A 19,214-nucleotide genomic window follows, 5' to 3' on the forward strand; every position below is an offset into this window, starting at 1 on the left:
TGGAAAATGTATATGCAGCAATGTACAGTCTTCCAAAAGGTTCTTCAGCTGTCCCAGTAGGAGAACCATTTTTGGTTCCAGGGAGAACCCTTTTTGGTTCCACTTAGAACCCTGTGTGGAAAGGGTTGTACATGAAACCCAAAAGAGCCCTATCTGGAACCAAAGGGTTCTACCTGGAACCAAAAAGAGTTCTTTGAAAGGGTTCTCCTTTCGGGACAGCCGAAGAACCCTTTAAGGTTCTAGATAGCACCTTTTTTTTCTTACGAGTGTACAGGGTGTTCATTTTTCAGTTGCGTCAGTATGTAAATCGAATCATTATGCTCTCATCCGCTGTGCCTCATGGCTCCTAATACGGTCGATATATTGTCTGTTAAAAACGTATTATTTGAATTGTATATATCTCTATAGTATACATGATATGTAATTTGGATGAGGTACAGTTGGAATGTACATAAGTCTACACGTGTTTAATAGCTATCTGAATGTTCCCTTCCCTTCTCACCCTTCCTTGTCCTAATATGATACTCCCTCACCCCTAATGTACAGTAATAATGTTAATGATTTCCTTTGCGCCATTAGTTGATTGTTTAATAGTTCTGGATAATGAAGCTGAGTGTTAATATCGCTGGCCACTCACTCACTTATGAAGCTGTAAAATATTAACCATATTCAGTTGATTTATGGTGCCATATTCAATTTTTAAATCAATTCAAATAAAATGTATGAAAAATGTTTCATGGCATTTTGCGTCCAGATGATTGAAATGATAGTGGTGTGGAGAAATGTATCACTTGTTAGGTCGGAATTGGAAATTGCACACATTAGGTTTATATTTAGCTTTCATATTAAGCCTCCATAACTTAATCTGAACATGTAATTACTTCAATCAAGGTGAGTAAACATCACACATATTTGGACATCATTTCAAACTTTATTTTTTTTTAAACGTAATCGATAATTAGGACAGGTCAACTCAAGTTGTAAACTACAATAACAGTTTTGCTCAGAGTTCAACTGGAGAGCGGGGGAACTACAAAGTGAGTTATAATAGCAGGAAGACCAGAACTAATACTGGACACAACCTCTTACACACTAACAACTGTACAGTACAGTAGCTAATGTATACAGTCATCTGATAAAAGTTTACATCTTTCACTGTAGATAACATTAGAAAAGGAATTTCCTTTACATCAATGAGTACTTATGTTTCTTATTAATGTATGCCCTCAAAAATTGTTAGAAAAGTTGTTAGCAATTTTGCTGTTGAGGGTACCAGCAAAATAACCTTTAAAACCCCAGTAATTGCACAAGGTTTTAACTTGACGCTGCTTTAAATCAAGACATGCAAGAAATTATTTTTTATTTGAGTGAGAATAATTTTGTCACCTCAAACAAAAAGGATGTTATGTAATATTACCAAAAATCCAATATATTTTGTTTTTCCAACAATGACCCTGAAAAATGTTAAGCTAAGCATTTTAGTAAGAAATGCTTAATTTGTATTATTCACACAGAGTATTAAATCCCCTACAAGATTTTCCTATGAGAAATTAGGAAAGAAATAAATTTTATCACTACTATCCAACTCTTTGTTGTGTAGCTGCTACAGGCCCCTATAAACCTACAGGACAAACAAATAGGAACCATGCTGAGATAGGGCAGTATAAGCATCAACTTCCACTTCCTGCTTCCTATGATGCACCACTAATCCATCGGGGTGCGCTCCCTCTTCTTCCCCTCCCGCTTCGGCTTCTTGGCATCTGCAAAAACAGGTGGGCATCAGGTTAGAATCTACATGCATACTGTCACTTACCCTGCAGTCAGGTTTTTGAAGATCATAACCTGCCTTTCAGACAGTCTTCCATGAAAAGTGAATTTGCCAGTTTTCTAGATATCATGAACCATTTGGGTTTTAGTAGAACTTGTCATTGGTCATCAAACAGGGAATATCTTTTGCTATTTTTATTTGGGCCTTAACTGGCACTCCACTTCAAGATCCTGTCTCACTCATTCATTCCCTGGATGTGTTGTTAACCCTACCACAGGTTTACTGTGCATGTGGACAAACATGAAAAGTGCTTTATCATCGTCCCACAAGAGTGGCTTTAGTACCTGGCAGCCGTGACAGGAACCACAGTCCATACCCCAGTCTCTGGTCTGATGAACAGGAGCAACATACCCCAGTCTCTGGTCTGATGAACAGGAGCAACATAAACCCCCCACACACACACACACATACCCCATGCATATATTTTGCTATCTATCCGTCCGGTCCGGTCCGGTCCGGTCCGTCCGTCCGTCCGTCCGTCCGTCCGTCCGTCCGTCCGTGTGTGTGTGTGTGTGTGTGTGTGTGTGTGTGTGTGTGTGTGTGTGTGTGTGTGTTTAGAAGAGCGCGAGGGGGAAAGTAAACAACAAGGAAAAGGCAGGACTCATCTATAGTCTGTTTCCCCCAGGAGCTCCTATCATTGTAGATTACAGGGTGGGATGTTGTTGGTGGGCGGTAACAGACGAGGATGTCAACTGGCTAATCAACACCTGTTTTTTTTGTACCTGATCTAAAGCAAGTTCCCACCTGCCACTAATTTAAGATCCTCCCACGTCAGTTTGTTGATGAAAGCCTTGCCACCCTCTCCAGCTAATCTGAGAAAAATGTCCTCAACATAAACAAACACTCCATCAATACTACTGTACGTTGCTGCTCCACTGCAACATATTAGAACGATTCAAACTGGATTTAAATTTACAGCACATGAATCGATCTATTCACCACCAATGCAGCATTAGCCAATATACTGTACCAAGCCATGTCATGTACAGTACAATAAGCCATCAGCATTAAACAGTAACAAAGTCATGAAAACATTGAGGAATCATTAATAAGTGGGTATAAATGAACCCGTTGTAAGGGTCGATATGCCTCAGGCCAATGTACAGACCTAGAGATGACTCATGATTCACAAGTGTCTAACTGATTGATGATAGCCTACCAGATGTTGTCTGTGCTACTAATTTGCATAATGTGTGTGCAATCACTCGAATCCTCCTCAAATATAATGCTGACCTCAATGCCCCAGGGACCTGCTATCTAATCTATACATTTCTCATAAGCATACGTGTTGCGGACAAGCCTAGAGAGTTCTGTGAGTTTGGAGATTGGGACGTGGGTGTTTATACAAATCCACTGAAAATTGCTCCTCGCTCCATTTGTTTGTCCGGTTTTAATTTGTTTAACTGTGTTTTTGCCTGTGCCTTTGTAAGCACATTTGGCTCCCAAGGGAGACAGAGAGAATCATATTCCCTCTGCGAGCCCCGTCTGTGAGATTGGAGCTCTCACCATGCCGGAGTGCTTTCTGTTGCATAGGCACATTACTGTGTACTCTCTCCGCTCTCATTTCTGCCACCGCACTTTTGACACAGACTCATAATAATCAGAGCGGCTCGGAGAGAATGTGTTTTGAACCGGGATGCCATGAAACAGGCTGAGTGCAATAAAACTGAATTCTGTGTCTGAATGGGCTGTCTTGTACACAGAGACACAACAACACAGCCCTTCTCAGGGGAATGATAAACCCTAAAACAACTCCTTGACGGCAGCCGCAGGGTTTTCATCACTATAAAGCCTTTTGTTTCCCCCTAAATCATCTCTGACATTCTCCGCTCCCCACTGTGGCTCCCCTGCTCATTCTTCTGGGTAAGGAGGGAGGAGAATAGGAGAATTCTACAGGTATTCATAATGTTTCATTTCTGCTTCATTTCGGTCACTCTCTGTTTTCCGGCCTTTCCGTTTCATTCCGTGGGGCCCGTCTCTACCTGAGGTTAGACAAGGGAGAAGCTGACACTGAATCTCAGATCGCTCCCTCGCTGCCTCGCAGCATTGTCTCCTCAAGACTATGGGCCTGACAGATGTTTTCTCCATTGCTCCTGGCAGCAGCAGACAAGGTGGCTGTTTAGAATTGTAAATATGACTGGGTGGATATGGTGGTCCCAGCCGGAAGTGAGATAGTCCCTCGCTCTGTAGCCGGGGTTCATTACAAGTCCTCTGATCCCTCCTCTGTGACTCTGCCTGGCCTGGAATCCCCTTCCAACACACACACAAACACACACAGAGGCAAGCACACACACACACACACACATTGTCAGCTTCTGTTTCCCAGTAACCCTTTAGCTTACCAGGGCTTATCTGTCAAATGGCAGACATGGGAAATCATACTCTCAGATAGCAGGTCTTTCTTTTCAATTCTCTCCATTCTTCTTCTCCACCGCCATCCCTCCCTCCTTTCACACTGTGGTTCTCACCCTCCCCAGGGCAGTAGGCCTGACTTAAAACAGGACTGGCCTCCATCACACAGGATTAATTTGGGAGTATATGATCATTCATACAGGTACAGTGCTATACAGTCCTGCTCATGTGCTTGCGCGCACGCGCACACACACACACACACACACACTGTACAGAGATTACCATTAAATGTTATTCACTGCAGAAATAATGTTAATTCTGTGTGTCACCTTGCTATTTCTGTCACTGAAATACATGTGCACCGAAAAAATACACCAACACAAATATGCTTTTAATTTGGATCAGATTCCTTGCACGTGACATCCTAAATAGGCTTTGCTCGGCTTATGTGTAAAGATATTGTAGTTTTTTCGAGAACCATTACCCAAACCAGGGGTTCCACTCCACTGTCAATCTGACATGTTTTTTCCGTCACAGTGAGAGTCTTACAGTCTTACCAGCTTTTTAGCCTTTTGATTTCCCCAACTCCCAGGTTATTAGGAGGCGAGGGAAACTTGAATTGAACCCAAAATCACAGTCAGATTGACAGGAGTGTTTTTCTCTGTCCTCAAGCAGGAAAACTGTCTTAACTGTAAGCAGCCTGTCTGAAACACAATGAGGCTCTAGTCCAGTCGCTCCTGGAGATTCTGTTCTGTTCTGGCACACCCTCTCATACAGCAGATTACTGTCAGGGCTGCTGCCAAATCTCCCCTTATTCCAGTTTCACACTCTCAACATATCACCACAGTAGCCTACTTCTAAAAACGCAGTCAGATTGGACACAATGTACACACTAGCCCCATGAGTACTTTACCGGCAACATCATGGAGCATTCATTCTATTTTTAAACAACTTCTGCTCTCACATGATTGGTTTTAACAGTGGGAGTCATCAGCTAAATAACAGACAAGTGGGAGTCGTTAATAAAGCCTTTATGTGGGAAAATAGATGAAAATCTGTGTGTTGTCTTCTACATGTTGGAAACATTCTGTCACTGTATTAATGATGGAGCATTGAACTAAAGTATTAATCTGGTTTGCTTTTGGAACATTTTGTCATGTTTGGACATGAGGTCTTATAACAAACTGAATGGCAAAGAATGTCTTATGTTAAACACGGTTTGATGAATGATGAATGGCAATGTTCATCAGCGCATTGAAGGAAGTAGTTAGACAAACAGGGCTAACTGTGGCTGACCTAAATATTGAATATGCAATTTAATTGATATCAAAATATCATTATTCTATTAAGATACTCATCTAGTTCATTGTATCAGACAGGTGAAATGAACCAAGACTACATACATTCGGAATCTATAATGTCTGTTGGGCGAAATGCCAACTAAAACCATCATTTGCAATCCTCCATGTCATGTCCTGTGATCAGAAGTTCTGTTTGGACTAACTCACATGACCATCTCAGTCTCACTGCTTTCCATAATTGAAAGAGAAAAATCGATGTTTCTTGACGTCTCCTATTGTCTTCTTTAAATGGGTGAGTCTAGATGTCTACTGGCAGTTACTGAGAGAATGCAGAATTACATTTTCATACTTGACTGCTCAATACTTGTATTTACCTTAGTTCACCCGAGTTGAAGACTTATAGAAATCACTCCCACTGAACATTGTAGGCTCAGTGAAGGGGCTAATTCCACCATAGTGGAGCTGGATTAAACATGAATCTCTGACAAGTCCAGCACTATCGCAGAATGAATCATTCAGAGGATGTGGAGTCCTCAGCAGGATGTCATCGGTGTGAGCTGTGAAAGTACTGCCAAATAGTATGCTAATAAATATACGATAGCAAGGTTAAATGGTGAAAAAAGTGGACTGAAAGTGGCAACGTGCTTTAAATATAAAGCGTAAAAGGAGCAGGTGAAAATGGTCCTTTTCTGACGGTTTAATTACCTGAAAGTAATATCATCTTCCAACGCTTCCGCACATTTATGGAGATTCACTCTCCAATGTATTGACTATTGTGTTTAAAATGGATCCTTTAACTTTGTGTTTTGTCCTCTACCAACCATGTACAATACAAGTCAAAAGTGTGGACACACCTATTTATTCAAGGGGTTTTCTTCATTTGGACTATTTTCCACATTGTAGAATAATAGTGAAGCCATTAAAACTATGAAATAACACATATGGAATCATGTAGTAACCAAAAAAAGTGTTAAACAAATCAAAATATATTTTATATTTGTGATTCTTCAAAGTAGCCACCCTTTGCCTTGATGACAGCTTTGCGTTCTCTCAACCAGCTTCATGAGGTAGTCACCTGGAATGCATTTCAATTAACAAGTGTGCCTTGTTAAAAGTTAATTTGTTGAAATTCTTTCCTTCTTAATGCATTTGAGCCAATCTGTTGTGCTGAGACAAGGTAGGGGTGGGACACAGAAGATAGAACTATTTGGTAAAAGACCAAGTCCATATTATGGCAAAACAACACAAATAAGCAAAGAGAAATGAAAGTCCATCATTACTTCAAGGTCAATACGGAACATTTCAAGACTTTGAAAGTTTCTTCAAGCACATTTGCAAAAACCATCAAGCGCTATGATAAAACTGTCTCTCATGAGGACCGCCACAGGAAAGGAAGACCCAGTTACACAGGAAAGGAAGACCCACCTCTGCTGCAGTGGATAAGGGCTCCCGAGTGGCACAGAGTCTAAGGCACTGCATCTCAGTGCAAGAGGCGTCATTATATACCCTGGTTTGATCCCGGGCTGTATCACAACCGGCCGTGATCGGGAGTCCCATAGGGCGGCGCCCAGCATTATCCAGGTTAAGGGAGGGTTTGGCCAGGTTAGGCCGTCATTGTAAATTAAGAATTTGTTTTTAACTGACTTGCCTAGTTAAATAAAGGTTCAATTAAAAAATACAAAAACAATAATAATATGTTAATTAGAGTTACCAGCCTCAGAAATTGCAGCCCAAATAAATGCAGACACATCTCAACATCAGACACAACAGACAGACACATAAGTAACAGACACATCTCAACATCAACTGTTCAGAGGAGACTGCTTGAATCAGGCCTTCATGGTTGAATTGCTGCAAAGATACCATTACTAAAGGACCCAAATAAAATAATAAGAAGAGACTTGCTTGGGCCAAGAAACATGAGCAATGGACATTAGACCCGTGGAAATCTGTCCTTTGGTCTGATGCATTCTGCAGCGACACGCCATACCATCTGGTTTGTGCTTAGTGGGACTATCATTTGTTTTCAACAGGACAATGACCTAACACACCTCCAGGCTGTGTAAGGGCTATTTGACCAAAAAGGAGAGTGATGGAGTGCTGCATCAGATGACCTGGCCTCCACAATCACCCGACCTCAACCCAATTGAGATGGTTTGGGATGAGTTGGACCGCAGAGTGAAGGAAAAGCAGCCAACAAAAGCAGCTCAGTATATGTGGGAACTCCATCAAGACTGTTGGAAAAGCATTCCAAGTGAAGCTGGTTGACAGAATGCGTGTGCAAAGCTGTCATCAATGTAAAGCGTAGCTACTTTGAAGAATCTAAAATATAACAAATATTTTGATTTGTTTAACACCTTTTAAGGTTATTACATTATTCCATGTGTTATTTCATAGTGTTTATGTCTTCACTATTATTGTACAATGTAGAAAATAGTCAAAATAAAGAAAAACCCTTGAATGAATAGGTGTGTCCAAACTTTTGACTGGTACTGTATATATATTTTTAGCCTAGTGATATATTGACTGGTACCTACACTATTTCCTGGTATTGTAAGTTAAGAATTCACCAAACATGTGTTCCCTTTGCAGTGGTTTATCTTACCATTCAAACCCCTCAGGATATACACTACTGGTAAAGACATATATGTACTATATATGTAAATCTATGGCTTTGCTGGCATGCTCTTCCACACTCCCCCTCAGCCTACCTTGCAGCTTGGTCTTGGGGATCTTGCCGCAGGGCTTGGTGGCGCTCACTGTGTTAGGACAGGTGGCATCCATGAGAGCTCGTTTCAGCACCCCTGACCGGTTCTTCTTCCCCGTCACCATGTCACACTCTCCCCAGGCCTGGAAGTCATACTTGCATTCACCTACAGAAAGATGGTTACAACAGACATACATGTACAATGCAAAACACACATTTTACACACATTTTACAGCATGAAAAGTTATTAATAAACCAATTAGGCACATTTAGAACAGAAATGCAATGTTTCATTGGATCCATCTAAAACATTGCACATACACTGATGCCAGCTAGTGGCCAAAATCTAAATTGCACCTGGGCTGGAATAATATATGATGGCCTTTCTCTTGCATTTCAAAGATGATGGTACAAAGAAAATAAAAAAGAATGGTTGTTTTGCATTGTCTTTTACCAGATCTATTGTGTGATATTCTACTACATTCCTTTCACATTTCCTTAAACTTCAACATTGTTCCTTTCAAATGGTATCAAGAATATGCATATCCTTGCTTCAGGGCCTGAGCTACAGGCAGTTAGATTTGGGTGTCATTTTAAGCGAAAATTTTAAAAAAGGGGGCTAATCCTTGATCAGAAATACAGTGTAGACATTGTTAATGTGTAAATGACTATTGTAGCTGTAAATGGCAGATTTTTTATGGAATATCTACATAGGTGTACAGAGGCCCATTATCAGCAACCATCACTTCAATGCCACGTTGTGTTAGCTATCATTTTAAATGGCTAATTGATCATTAGAAAACCCTTTTGCAATTATGTTAGCATAGCTGAAAACGGTTGTGCTGATTAAAGAAGTAATAAAACTGGCCTTCTTTAGACTAGTTGAGCATCTGTAGCGTCAGCATTTGTGGGTTTGATTACAGGCTCAAAATGGCCAGAAACAAATAACTTTCTTCTGAAACTTGTCAGTCTATTCTTGTTCTGAGAAATTAAGGCTATTCCATGCAAGAAATTGCCAAGAAACTGAAAATCTCATACAACGCTGTGTATGACTACCTTCACTACTTCAACTGGCTCTACCATCTAGCTAATGTTAGAGTTAGCCACTTAGCCCCCTAGCTAACATTCACAACAAATTGTAATTCGTAACATATCATACTTATTGTAATTTGTAACATATCATACTTATTGTAATTCGTAACATATCATACTTATTGTAATTTGTAACATATCATACAAAATGGATGGACAGCCACAAATGTCACACAAATGTCACCTTAGAGAGCATGTTAATTTCTCTATTTGGTTAGGTCAGGGTGTGTCACGCCCTGGTCTAAGTATTTTGTGTTTTTCTTCATGTATTGGGTCAGGCCAGGGTGTGGCATGGGGTTTTTGTATTGTGGTGTGTTTTGTCTTGGGGTTCTGGTGTGTGTGTATTGGGATTGTAGCTAGTGGGGTTATCTAGCAAAGTCTATGGCTGTCTGGAGTGGTTCTCAATCAGAGGCAGGTGTTTATCGTTGTCTCTGATTGGGAACCATATTTAGGCAGCCATATTCTTTGAGTTTGTCGTGGTTGATTGTCCTTAGTGTCGTTGTTCCTATCTCTTTATTTATTTACACAAGTTTAGGCTGTTTCGGTTTTCGTTACGTTTTGTGTTTATTCGTGTTTCACGTTGTTCATTAAACATGGATCGCAATCTACACGCTGCATCTTGGTCCGACTATCCTTCACACCTAGAAAACCGTAACAGGGTGTGATTTGGGTGGGCATTCTAGTTTTCTATTTCTTTGTTGGCCGGGTATGGTTCCCAATCAGAGGCAGCTGTCTATTGTTGTCTCTGATAGGGAATCATACTTAGGCAGCCTGTTTTCCACTTGAGTTTGTGGGATCTTGTTTTTGCATAGTTGCTGTGGAGCCTGCAGAACTTTATTAATACTTTATTTATATAATATTTATTTGAAAATAAAGTGAAATGTACGCCTACAACGCTGTACCTTGGTCTCCTTCTAACGACGGACGTAACAACAAATGAATACATACCATATCATACTAATTTGAGTGTCCCAGATTTGTAATTACTATGTTACGTTTACCCCTAAGTCCAGGTTGCTTGTATTATGGTGATTGTAGCACCCAGAAGACATCCCATAGATTTAATACAACTGATCAAGCAGAAAATTACATGTAATTACATTTTTCGGCCTAGAATCAGCAATTAAGACCTGGACCCTCAAGCTCAGAGAGCTGCTGTTCAGGAACATGCTTTCTTTTACTGGAAAAGTTTTTACATTTTTTGTAATCCATTAAATAATCTGATCTTCTACTCAAAAACACCAGAACTGGTAATATTTGCAAAAATATTTACATTCCAACGATTCTCAGCCCCAGGACTTTCTTTATCAACCACCAACTGGTGCACCGTGTTATTAGCCAATGTATGGCTTTCCTGCCAAGACCGGATTGTCTCCTTTATGCTCCATTTTGCCCAGTTTCTCCACTCTGAAGATTCTCCACTCCATCTGTCTTTCCCATACACAGCCAGTCTGGCATTCTCTGCCTTTCAAAGAGGGCCTCCACTCTCTCACTTTATCACTTATTATATTTATGGAAGGAAAATATTTAAGCAGTCTACAGGTTGGATTTCATTTAGGATCTTATTTGACATTATATTCAATCCTCCTTAAACTCCTCCCCCAAGGATGTAGGGCTGTTCCAGGAAAAGTTAGCCATGCCCCGTTCTTGTGTGTAAGAATGTGTCCGCATTCGTGCGTGTGTGTGCGTGTTTGTGTGTCTGTTTGTGTGTCTGTCATCCCTCCATCTCTCTCCCTTCCTTTTGTTGGACTCTGGCGTAGCTCCCTCTTGGCTGTGACACTCGTTTCCCTACTCCTCTCAGATAAAAGCTTGGGCCGCTGTAACCTGGCTCTGAAATCCCAGGGCACTCGGATGAGGGGAGCGGAGGGGAGGGGGGGTTGATAGGACCATTGTTCTGGGAATTCTACAGGGATCTTCAAAACAGAGTGCTCTAAAAGCGTGTGCCTCTGTACCTATAATTTGGCAGTGAACACCTGTAGCATATGGGCATGTGTGAACCTTACTCCTCAGCCTGAAGTGTCCCCACTAGCGCCAGAGAATAGCTAGCTTTTCATGTGGCGCCGACTGGTAAGACACTTCAGGTGGGTGGTCACGTGTGCTAGCAAAGCACACGTGACCGCCTGAGTGTGAGCTGAATCAGGAGTAAGCGGTGCTCTATAAGCAAGTAGGGAAAGTAGCAGGAAGCCCATGCTCTGTTTGAAGATGACACACATTCCTGCTGTATACACCCAGGCTGTAATTTCCTGAACCAGGCCATCATTCTCTGGGGATGTCCATACATGAAAACTGAATTGGAAGCTAAACTGAAATCCTACTCCATTGAGTAGCAGAATGTTTTCCCCTTTAATGGACATGGATACACAACAAAAAATATAACCAAAACAGCATGACATAAAATCCCTAGACCAGTCATGTTCGTGCTGAATTGTAAATGTGAGTCCGCTCCCCATGACCACACTCACACACCTCCAAACTGCTTCTTCCAGTTACAGGGGATCTTGCAGCGCTGGGTCTTGATGGTCTGCTTGCAGTCGGTGCCAGTGCGTGTGCCCTCCCTGGTGCCCAGGCCGCAGTCACCCTCGTTGGCCACGCACACACTCCACTGCCACTCCCCACAGTCCGACTTACGCTCCTTCTTCCCTGCAGGGTCGCACACACACACCAACCTTATACTGCAGTTATGTCTGGAACATAATTATGTGGGCTGTAATTAGGCCTGTCTAGAGCTACACTACCACCGTGAAAGGTCAAAGTATTCAAATTTATAAAGCACCGAGATGTGCGTCTGTCATTGTGAGTCTGCAGTGAGCCCCCCTGCTTAAAGTGTATTTATGCACAAATCTGACCTGATTTGAGCTTTACATCAAATTACCATTCATACCTTGTAGCAGGTACTGTAATAGGAGATCCCCTTCCATCCACATATCAACTGTCTGTCTGACTGCTACCAATCTGCCGGGGTTTCTCACCTTGTTTCTCAGCTTTCCCCCCCTCGCCCGCTGTCACTGTGAGGACCAGGAGGGCCATGACGGCCAGAAGCGTCCAGTGCTGCTGTCCTGACATGCTAGGAGAGAGGGAGAACAGGCACTGAGGAATAACAAGTACAGCAACCTATGTAACTCTGTGGGAGACATTCCATCGAAGGCCTCCCCTTCACCACCCTCTCATTTCTTCAGACGAAGGGGCAGACCTGACAAAGAACTACAGCATGCCCATACTTACATGTATGGTTTACAGTTACAGGTGAAGGCAAGCTCAGGCTATTTGTGGAATAAACGGTTGTTATTTGCTCCAAGAGCCTGCTGTGTGCTGCACTGTGCTCGTGTCTACAGACGTGTATGATGACATGGGGAAATTATCGGCTGTCAGACAATGATACAGACAATTTGGAAATAGAAATAAACCTTTTTTTTGCATGTTCTTTATGAATAGACTAATTGTTTCCCCTCCAGGCGCTCTCCGGCCTCCGAGCGGCCAAATAAAGAGAAGCACCATTCTAATCGCGGGTGCTGCTGTGCTCGGGAACTCTGGGTGGTAGAATTAGCGCATTCATTCCCTCTTTTCACTTTCCCCCTGTTTATTTTGGAGAAACCCTAAAACCCACAGAAGGGGAATCAGCGTGAGATTTAAGCAATTACAGAGCATCTTGGATGCCAAAATGCTCCACTGTGCCCAGATGACTGGAAAAGGTACAGCCTGGCGGGGAAATCATTTACATTCGTCAATTTTAATTAATCATGAGCTGACATGGCTCTTACCGCCGCCCTGACGCACTTGGCCCTGTATTTTTAGTCCTCTCCAGTTTGAGACTTTGCAGAAGTTGATGCACCCCATGTCTATTAGCCATGTAGGCAAGGTGATAATCAATTTAAAAAGATGGCATTCAAACTCTCTCCTTTATTGTATTATTAACCATTATTAATAGAGTGATCACTGGTTGAATTCACTTCTGCTCTCCGTGCATCTATATATAATGAGTCTACTCTGAGTTGAACTCATCTGAACCCTTACAGTACAGGGCTTGAACCCTCAACAGTGGAAGCATACGACATACCCACTTTAACTGAGAGGCAGAATAACATTTGATTTGATTTGAGAACCCCTTTAGACAGACTGTTTTCTTGCCAGAAGCAGTTTTGTGTCAGTCAAACTGTTCAGCCAATGGTCCATTCTTCTCTCTATTCCAAGAAAAATCTTGTTAGTCCAACAGCTTTGATCGTTTCTATAAATAGACAACCTGCGAAACCTAAAGTGTTTTCTGAAAAATTCCCCAATCGTACTTCTGGTTTGCAACCAGGAGTTTGGAAGCTACGGCATTGTGACTTCTCAAAGGAGAAGTCTTTCTCTTTAATGATTCATAAGCAGTCTGCAGATGAGTTCCAGTCCAGGTCCAGGTGTAGTTGAGGAGGGCTACAGGTTAAAGGGGGATATCAACCTCCTGCAGCGTTCAGTACAGTATGTTCAGACAGAATTGTTTGCTGAGGGGTAGACCACAGGGTTTCCCTCATTGCAATGGAATCAAGTGTTCCTCCTTTCACTCACTGGTGCTGTGCATGAAATATTTACACCAAATCCCTTTCTGTCTCTCAGAGCATGACAACACTTTCCATAATGGATGAATGGATTGATTCAGTACACTTGACTTTTAGATAATACATATGCATCTCCATTGTAAACTTTTACAAAAAAAATAAGGATGTTTTTATTGTCACATACACCAGATAGATAGGTGCAGTGAAATGTGTTGTTTTACAGGGTCAGCCATAGTAGTACAGTGCCCCTGGACCAAATTAGGCTTAAGTGCCTTGCTCAAGGGCACATCGATTTTCCACCTTGTTGGCTCGGATATTCAAACCATCAACCTTTTGGTTACTGGCCCAACACTCTAGCTGCCGCGCCACATGCCACCCGGCTACTATAGAGTCCAATCAATAATACCTGAGTTCTCAGATACTGTACACACCATGCATACTGTACCATACCCAGGATATCGTATGAAATTTAACTTGTATTCGGGGATAAAGTTACGATTTTTTGCGGCCCTGAACCCTGTGAAAAGTCATGTGGGTTTGACTTCCTAAGGTGCTACTTTACCCGCATTGGCCCACAGTGAGATCCAAACTGGGGTAAATCATCTGACAGAGTAACAGTCAGGAAACATTGAGCCAGAAGAAAAAAATATCAACGCACCATTGATTCTTGATTCAATCCCTGTTCTGTCCACTGCTCAGGGAAAACAAATTCTCACTATCCCTCCCAAAACCCATAGATAATTTCAAATTGTGGGATTTATATCTTCTCATATCACAACCAGACACCCTATAACAGTGGGATTCAAAGTTGGGGTCGTGAACCTCAAGTTGGGTGCCAAAATGGTACATTTTTATAGATATATATATTTTTTTTAAATTAATTTACCAAACACCTAAGACTACAGATTATTGTATTGGACAATAAACAAACATTTTGAGAAAGATTATTTGAAAAATACAATTTTATTGAGTGAATATATTTGTGACTATTGTCCAATGTCCTCTGTCACATAAGCCAAAGTCTTGCCTGATTATGTATGTCCAGACGTCGATTAACACCCGTTTATTTTGAAAAGCACATTTATTGACTGTTATTGATGTGGGGATATTTATCATGTGGAATATATTACCTGAATGTGTATGTACCTTTTTCATACCTTTATTGAAGTTGACTGTCAATTAGGTAATTGGTAGGCTTTGTGATGCATTCTGGGTCATAGGTATTGCTACAAGAAGCTTATAATTTGTTTGCTTGTTAGACAAAACATCCAGGTAACAGGTTGGCTTGTTGCCAGTTTGTGCTGATTAACCAACATATCTGTTATTGTCTGTTTTTTAAACAACTAATTGACAGACATCAGTTCTATTTCATTCTGTTTTTTTTCTGTGAGCTCAATTGTGAAATTGCACAGAATCTCCATGGATGAATCAGATCCAGCCTGAACTGTGCAATATAGTAGGGAGTTGTAGTTTCCAGTAGGCCAATATTCTACATAGTTTAGCGCGTACAACATGGTAATTAACTACAATGACCATAATCTAATTGTCCGGTCTGTGTTTCCAAAGACCGTACAGTTTGAAACTATGTATGTTTCTTTACGCCTGCTACGGAGGAGACAAGAATGCTGTATCCTGAGGGGATGTAGAGATCAGCTGTTGCTTGGCAAGGTATCTCTACCTGAAAATACATGATCAAAGGAATTGATGGTTGGTATTCAGGTGTCATAAAAGCATGCATTATTTACTTTGAAGAACTACAAAATAGTGATTTTTGTCAGACAGCATAGGCAGCAGCTCTATAGCGATTAGATGATGACTTGGAACGAATTAAGTGTCACGCCCTGGCCTTAGTATTTTGTGTTTTCTTTATTATTTTGGTCAGGCCAGGGTGTGACATGGGTGATTTATGTGTCTTGTCTTGTCTAGGGGTTTATTAGATTTATGGGGTTGTGTTTGGTAGAGTTGTCTAGGAAAGTCTATGGTTGCCTGGAGTGGTTCTCAATCAGAGGCAGGTGTTTATCGTTGTCTCTGATTGGGAACCATATTTAGGCAGCCATATTCTTTGGGTATTTTGTGGGTGATTGTTCCTGTCTCTGTGTTTGTTCCACCAGATAGGGCTGTTTTGGTTTTTCACGTTTCTTGTTTTGTATATTGTTCATTTTTCATCTTCCATTAAAGATGTATAAAGATTACCACGCTGCATTTTTGTCCTCTCTTTCACCAGAAGAAAACCGTAACATTAAGAAAGTAATCAAATAAAACTAATATAATATACACAAGAATTGAATGATTTTATTAAAGTAAAGTAATGTGAATAAATGATGGTTAAGTGACAAGCAGTAATGGCAGTCACTACCATCATGGGACTTTTCATTGTTTTATTCTGTGTTACAGCATTCAACACAAATAATGGAAATCGAAAACCTTTCATTTTTAATGTAACCGAAACCGACCTCAAAGCACTACTGGTTCAGCACTCCTGCCAAGTTTACAGGAATGACTGAAGCCTCTGTTTTCTTTGGTTAGAGATTTATTTGATTCCCGTCTGTAGATCTGAGTTGTTGCAAAAACAAAATCCATGATCAACTTCACAGTATTTATTGGGTACTTTTCATTTCAATTAGAATTGAAGGTTATTTGTTGAAGTAAAAAATGTAAATGTATCGCTTTTAAGGTTGTCATTAGATTTGAGGTGGGGTGGGGTCGTGAGAAATTATTGTGAAAAAAAGTAGGGTCCCCAGAAATTTTGGTGGGGAAAAAATGGGGTCCAAGCTGAAAAAGTTTGAATACCACTGGAAGCCAAATGAGAAGACCTAATACGATGAGTCATCACTCCTATCTGTCACAATGAAGTGGGATTCTTTCCTATGGCGCAGCGGGGAGGATCACAGTGTGGAGTGCTGGGTAGCCGTGTGAGGCTCAACCCCAACCACTCCGTTAGAGGAGGACGACATGGCTTAGGGACCACAGGAGAGCTGCCAAGCAGGCGGGTGCACCTCAGTCCTCCTCAGCCCTCGACAGAAACACTGTAGCAGACACAGTCCATGAGCCAGGCAGAATTAGTCCGATCAAACACTCCATTTCCCCATTGATCTGTGAACAGCGGTGGCGGCGCTCAGATAGGGAAGCAATGGAGGATAGCTAGCTAGACGCTGGGCCTGAAATCGATGGGCCCTCAATGAAGCGCTCCAGGGCTATGCACAAAAGGCTGTGCCACTCAGAGGCCAAGACGAGCCCTGGAACTCACCACAAACTCCTTCACCTCCATTCCCGCTCCACTCCCTCTCTCATTGATACTGCTTCCATAGTTAAAGCCTCTATTCATATTATCTATTCATATTATCTGATCCTTTCAGTAGCATTTGAACCAAAGGAACGGAGGCAATAAAGTGTTTAGCCGTGGAAATAAAAGAGCCGTTAAAATGAATAAATTAAAAGACGGTAGAAAGAGAAACGACTGGAGGTTATTAGCTTTCTAAAGTTACATGCAAAATATTGGACCACAGTCATCCTCCAAAGAACGAAAATGTACACTTGATCTTTTTTTCATGTTTTAATATTTTGAACGGAATAGATGATATGGTAATCCAACCATTGCAGCTCTCTACTGGTATGATGGAGGGAAATATCCTAACAAATGAGGGGGATAAAGAAAAGAAAACCTGCATTGAATTCTATCCTCCTAAAGGCTCAGAGGCAAATCCCCATTTTCTTAAACCAGCAAGAATTAAATTATACATAGAGCGTATTTAGAGATAAGTGTAGCCTTTCAAAGCAGGTTAGGTTCAAATAAACCTTCCGCTGTTCATCCAACCTCAGCCGCTCACAGATTACGAAAACAAATAGGCCTAACAGGGAGCAGTAACTCCCTCCCTTCCCTGTCATATGCCTAGTATTGTTGTCGCAAAATGTTATGCGTACATGACAGTACTCTGTTATCTTAGTGAGAAGGTGACCGACAATAACAGTGCAACGGTGTTTATGTAGGCTAGAGAGATGTCTATCAATGCCACTAAACCAGGGTGTAAATCCTAGTTCTGGAAGTGACATTTGTCAGATTACAGCGTCCTGTGACTGGCTGGTCACCTGGCAGGTTTATATACTCCTCCTTAAGACGTCGTTGTGATATCTTATTCCTTAGCAATATAAAAGGTACAACAACCACTCATGCCTGGTACAGGGCTATGAGAGGGCCAGGAGTCTTTCCTGACTTTGTGAGAAACTCCAGGCCTTAGTAAGATCAGGTCATCAGGTCACTTTCGATGAGGTGACCCTAGTTTAAAACGTGATGCCAAGCTATCTCAAAAGATCACGATTCACTTGTTGGTTAAGCTATTACTTTCTGTTGACTCTTATTGAAAGGGGAAATTAAGTTTGAGTATTTTTCTATTTGTCCTTGGGGAAAGTAGCATGGATATACACCTTTGAGGTGTTTTAGGTCTATTTTAGAGAAGCAGAAAAATGCTTCATCCAGACACACAGTACATTAAAAGGATGTGTTTCTTGTTGAGTGTTTGCCTGTTTGTGTTTCATCATCACACCTTAAGATACATTTCTAAACAGATGAAAAACATCTTGACTACGGAGTGCAGTGAAAGACTGGTTGCAAACACAGCCACCAGGTATACAGTATGACCGGAACAACAGTATGACCGGAACAACATAACATTCACAAAACCCCAGGAAAACAGATATTACTGTATTGCTAGATATTGCTGCACTGTTGGAGCTAGAAACACAAGCCTTTCGCTGCATCTGCGATAACATCTGCAAAACTGTGTACGTGACCAATAAACTTTGATTTGATTTGATAGAAAAAACCTCCTACCCCAAACCTCCACCAGCCTGAGGAAGAGAGTCAAAGTCATGGTAAACAAACCTCCACCAGCCAGAGGAAGAGAGTCAAAGTCATGGTAAACAAACCTCCACCAGCCAGAGGAAGAGAGTCAAAGTCATGGTAAACAAACCTCCCCCAGCCAGAGGAAGAGAGTCAAAGTCATGGTAAACAAACCTCCACCAGCCAGAGGAAGAGAGTCAAAGTCATGGTTAACAAACCTCCACCAGCCAGAGGAAGAGAGTCAAAGTCATGGTAAACAAACCTCCACCAGCCAGAGGAAGAGAGTCAAAGTCATGGTTAACAAACCTCCACCAGCCAGAGGAAGAGAGTCAAAGTCATGGTTAACAAACCTCCCCAGCCAGAGGAAGAGAGTCAAAGTCATGGTTAACAAACCTCCCCAGCCAGAGGATGAGAGTCAAAGTCATGGTTAACAAACCTCCACCAGCCAGAGGAAGAGAGTCAAAGTCATGGTTAACAAACCTCCCCAGCCAGAGGAAGAGAGTCAAAGTCATGGTTAACAAACCTCCACCAGCCAGAGGAAGAGAGTCAAAGTCATGGTTAACAA

The 19,214-nt window shown here is 41.6% G+C and overlaps 1 protein-coding gene across 1 annotated transcript in view; it reads right to left on the reverse strand.

The window, feature by feature from the left end:
* Positions 1-909: 909 nt before the first annotated feature.
* LOC112217062 (pleiotrophin-A) overlaps positions 910-19,214 on the reverse strand; it is a 44,878-nt gene continuing 26,573 nt past the window's right edge. The window contains exons 2-5 of the mRNA XM_024377312.2: positions 12,250-12,344; positions 11,747-11,920; positions 8,193-8,354; positions 910-1,760 (exon numbers count right to left, since the gene is read on the reverse strand). Coding sequence (XP_024233080.1) covers positions 1,705-1,760; positions 8,193-8,354; positions 11,747-11,920; positions 12,250-12,343 — 486 coding nt within the window. The 5' untranslated portion in view covers position 12,344 and the 3' untranslated portion in view covers positions 910-1,704. The remainder of the gene's footprint in view (positions 1,761-8,192; positions 8,355-11,746; positions 11,921-12,249; positions 12,345-19,214) is intronic.

Source organism: Oncorhynchus tshawytscha, linkage group LG17, assembly GCF_018296145.1.
Source record: "Oncorhynchus tshawytscha isolate Ot180627B linkage group LG17, Otsh_v2.0, whole genome shotgun sequence".
NCBI classification, from domain to species: domain Eukaryota; kingdom Metazoa; phylum Chordata; class Actinopteri; order Salmoniformes; family Salmonidae; genus Oncorhynchus; species Oncorhynchus tshawytscha.